The 4,451-nt window shown below is 39.4% G+C and overlaps 1 protein-coding gene across 1 annotated transcript; it reads right to left on the minus strand.

Annotated features, from left to right (window-relative positions):
- Nucleotides 1–668: 668 nt before the first annotated feature.
- LOC138167500 (ras-related protein Rab-33B-like) lies at nt 669–3,336 on the minus strand. The gene is given in 1 exon segment (XM_069096445.1): nt 669–3,336. A coding segment is annotated over 1 exon segment (672 nt). The 5' UTR covers nt 3,266–3,336; the 3' UTR covers nt 669–2,593.
- Nucleotides 3,337–4,451: the final 1,115 nt, after the last annotated feature.

Here is a 4,451-nt window from a genome sequence, read left to right on the forward strand (position 1 = left end):
GAGAAAGATATACAGAATATCCTTTTGTGTAGAACACTGCTACTAACCAACTTGATTAGATTCTGGATTAATGTCCCATACTGGAACTTCCCTAAATAACAACTGAAAACATCTGAAGTAAGAAACTGCATAATACAGTTAAAATAACTATACACTGTATATTCACAAGATGTAGGACCTGTGCTTACAAGTTTTAATACATCATGGTTAATGATTGATGAGAAGCAATTTCCCAACATTCAAAGTAATGTTTTCATATAATTCTTCTGGCTAATGTTGGAAAACTTTACCCCAATTCAACTGAAACATAACATTTTTTTAATATAAAAAAAACCCAAAATCTTTTGAAAAAAATCGATATAAACAAGATTTTGAAATGTCAAAAATGAATCCTGTAATGAATTAAAGCATCTTTGTAACTTCTTAATTCAAGGAACTAGTTAAATTACTTTTTGAACCATCAATAATAATGTTGGAAAAACTAGAATGTCCTTAGAAAGTTTGTAAACCGATTTCTCCAACTCTTCATTGCCCCTACGTTAAAAAAAAAAAAAAAGGCTGGGGAAGGTAATAAAGAGAAGCATAGTTCCCTTCTTTAAAAATTATTACCCAAGTAATTGCTATCACTGTTATAAGAGTACTATTAAAAAAACAATTACAATTCCCAATTTAGGAGGAAATCATCAATCTTTAATCTAATATGATTAAGGAAAATTGATTCTTCTCCCTAAACAAGAATAAAACCAATTTATTTTCCCTTAAGCCACAGTAATTTAAAATGGAATAATTATTTCCTGTTCTATTTTCCATACTTCAGTTAATAGATTATTTTGCTTTTATAATTAAATAATCCTCATAAGATCACCATGATAATAAATTTGTAAGATGTCCTAAACTGGCTGAATATTTAATTTTTTTCCATGTGTCCTGGACATAATAACAAAAGTACAATTTGTCCATTTATTTAATTTGTCCTTGAAATTTATCAACAATGGCTATATTATATAAAAATCATTAAACTCATGTGCTCAATTAAATCCCATGGCTTAATTCCCTTTTTCATAATAGTTATGTGTGCAAATTTAGGAAAAAGGTTTGTATTATTTTGTCCTATTGAGAGATGCAATTTTTTTCTCCTAAATATCAATTTATTTCTTATACTGAAATAGAACTGCTATGACAGAATTTTTAAAGACAGTATTTTTCCTTTTAAAATACTATAGCCACAGCAAAATACTATTATATAAGTACACTTAGAATCATAGAATTTGAGCTAAAGGGTACATAGAACTATAGTTGAATTGGCAATTGATGACTTCATCAGTGTTTACATAGAAGCCTTCAGTTATTATATTGAAGTTTTTGGCAGGAGATAACATTCCAAAAAATAAACTTGAAAATCACTAATAGCTAAGGCATAGTCTTCCTGTAGTAGCTAGACTTGAGATTTAGTCTTTTTTTCCCCCTTCAATTACATGTAGCTCCTGATATGCACTGCAAAAACTTTCAAGTAGATTTTCCTTTTTAAACTGGTCAAATGAGAAAAGAGCCCAACCAAAATAAACCTCATTATGTAGCAAAGTTTAAAATTGACCTTTCACAATATCTATTTAAAATAATTTATCTAGGACCAAAATTAAAATAAAGGTGGTATTTTAAAATTTTTTTGATAAAATTGATCTACAATGGTTGAGGCACCAAGTGGTCAAGTAATATTGAAAGATTCATATCCTTTTTGACATCAAACCTAGATGAGAATCCTGGGAGCATTCCCCTCCTTCCCAGATTTTTGGACCAAACCCTTGGCTCTAAATGTAATTTAATAATACAAATTATGGAATTATTATAACTTAATAAAGCTATTTCAAGGTATAAGGATTTTGGATAGCTATGTGCTTCATAAATTACAGACAGACTGCAATCTGTCAGTGGAAGGAGTTTCCTCAATGACAAAAATCAGAGATACTTGACATAATGTTTAAAACAGGATTTAAAAAAATTCTGTAAGGTGCAGAAACAAACAAAAATTGGGGCTTCACCCTTTTTAAGCTGAAAGAACATATCACATTCAAATTACATTCCAGTAAAAGTAGTTAGTCTAATTCCCTTGGATATTTTCATCGCATAAAACTTTTGGCTGCTAGGCAATGATCTGTTTAAAATAATTTAATTGAGGATTCTTAATATTTCTTCATTTTTATCTATTTGAGGCACCCCTAACCTTTCTTGGCTCAGAAGGAAGATTATCTTATTCCTTCTGACTTTGCTTCATTTCAACTCTATAATGAAAGCACATATCACAACGATTCAAATGAAAAATGAGCTCAGAGGAATTGATTAGTTCTACTTGTTCAACCTCAAAACTCTATTCGAGTTTCTTTTTCCCCCTTCTCTGTGCAACCAAAGTGACAAAACTCATTAAGTTGTATAGAAGGTGCAAAGAAATGAATGAATGACTTGACTTCCATTTACAAGACAAACATTAAAGTGCTAAGATGATCTAGTACACTTGTGATTAAAACTTGGGACTTATTGTATACTTAAAAAGCATCTTTTCAACAAGTCAAAGGATTAACTTTTAAAATACTATTATTTAACACCAGCAGGTCATTGTAGGTTTTGGTTCAGGCTTCAAAACAATTCCATTATCAGGTGGTTGACTAAGCATTAGAGGTTTGTGGCTCTTGAGCTTATGAGCTAAAGTCATGAATATAGCTTCCACATGATCATTATCATTGGGATTTTTAGCAGAGATTTCAAACAGTGGCATAGAATGTGTGTCAGCAAATTTTTGGGCCAAATCTGTAGGAACTTGAATGGCACTTCTCAAGTCACACTTATTTCCAACCAGAATCCTTGGTATATCACTGGCAAGTCAATGTTGTTTGCATTCTTCTATCCATGATGGCATGCTGTGAAAACTGGCCATGTTGGTCATATCATACCCAAAGACGGCAGCATGTACATTCCTATAGTAGTGCTGTGCCATGCTCTTTCTGAACCGTTCTTGTCCTTCTGTGTCCCATAACTGTATCTTGATGCGCTCGCCTCCAATGTCCACGGCGCGCTCGCGGAAGTCCACGCCTATGGTGGCCTCGGTGCGGTCGGGGAAGCGGCCCGCACAGAAACGGTAGGTCAGGCACGTCTGGCCCACGTTGGAATCCCCGATCACGATGATCTTGAAGATGCGGGAGCGGGCCGGGGGCAGCCCCACGCCCCCGCCGCTGGCCGTGAAGCTCGCCTCCAGCGACGACTCCAGTTCCATCTCGCCGCTTCCGTCAACGGAGACGGAGGCCAGGGCCGAGGTAGCGGCTCTGGAACCAACACTACCGCTCCCCGGTCCCGCGCCTCGCACCGCCCTCCGACGTGGGCCGGCTGCAGCCGCCGCGACAGCAGCTGAAGCCCCGCCCCCGCTCTCCCCGAGGGAGCCGAGAGCCTCACGCAGGTGCCCCACCCAGCCTCGCACCCGCGCTCCCTTCCACTCGAGGAGGAGTTCTGACGGGCGCAGGCCAGTCCCCTGGCCGACTTTGGCCGGAAGAGCCGGTATCCGCTGAGAGCGAGCCGTCAGCTAACGGCCCAGCTTCCGATATTCCCGCCTCTCCGGACAACGCGCAGATGCACAGGGCGGTGAATTTCTTTACCAGCACAGAATCTCCAGGTTGAAATGGGTGCGCTGAGGCTGAGCTTGGGACCTGAAGGGCGGCATAGACTGAGGGGAGGAGTTTTTTCTGAGTCGCCTGCAGACCCTGTAGGAACTTGAAGAGGGAAGAGTTCGTGATTTCAGCATTTAGGTCTTCCTGGATTAGAGGAAGAATGGGTGGTGGTCTTCCAAACATAATTTCAAATGGGGTCAGTCCTAATTTATTGGGAGTGCACCTGCTTCTGAGCAGGGCCAGTGGTAGAAGGGTGACCCAGGATTCCTGGGTTTCCAGGACAAGCTTGGTGAGAAACTCCTTCAGAGTCCTGTTCGCCCTCTCCACCTGTCAGGAGCTCTGAGGCCCATATGCACAGTGTAGTTTCCAAGTAATCCCTAAAGCTTTTGCTATTGCTTGTGATATTTTGGCTACAAATGCTGGTCCGTTATCTGACCCAATTCTCATGAGGAGGCCAAACCCCAAACCGAGGGACAATTTAGTTAAGGCTTTTGTGTTTTGTTTTTGCTACTATTAGGGCTGTTTCATTTTTCGCAGGGAATGCTTCTACCCACCCAGAGAATGTATCCACCAATACAAGGAGATATCAGTAGCCCTGCACATGTGGTTTTATCTCAGTGAAATCAACCTGCCAGTGTTGCCCTGGCTGTAATCCTCTTATTCTGACCCCCACAGGTCCTATTTTTGTTTGTTTGTTTGTTTCACATTTACCCGCGCACACGTCTCCCAGCAAACGTACAATGCTAGACAGGTGCTTATTTAGGTGGGGATATAGTACCTTTCTCCCCAGAGGAGATG

The sequence above is a fragment of the Petaurus breviceps genome, unplaced genomic scaffold (assembly GCF_028583685.1).
Source record: "Petaurus breviceps papuanus isolate PSGF00001 unplaced genomic scaffold, PetGlider_PUasm1.0 229, whole genome shotgun sequence".
Classification (NCBI taxonomy): domain Eukaryota; kingdom Metazoa; phylum Chordata; class Mammalia; order Diprotodontia; family Petauridae; genus Petaurus; species Petaurus breviceps.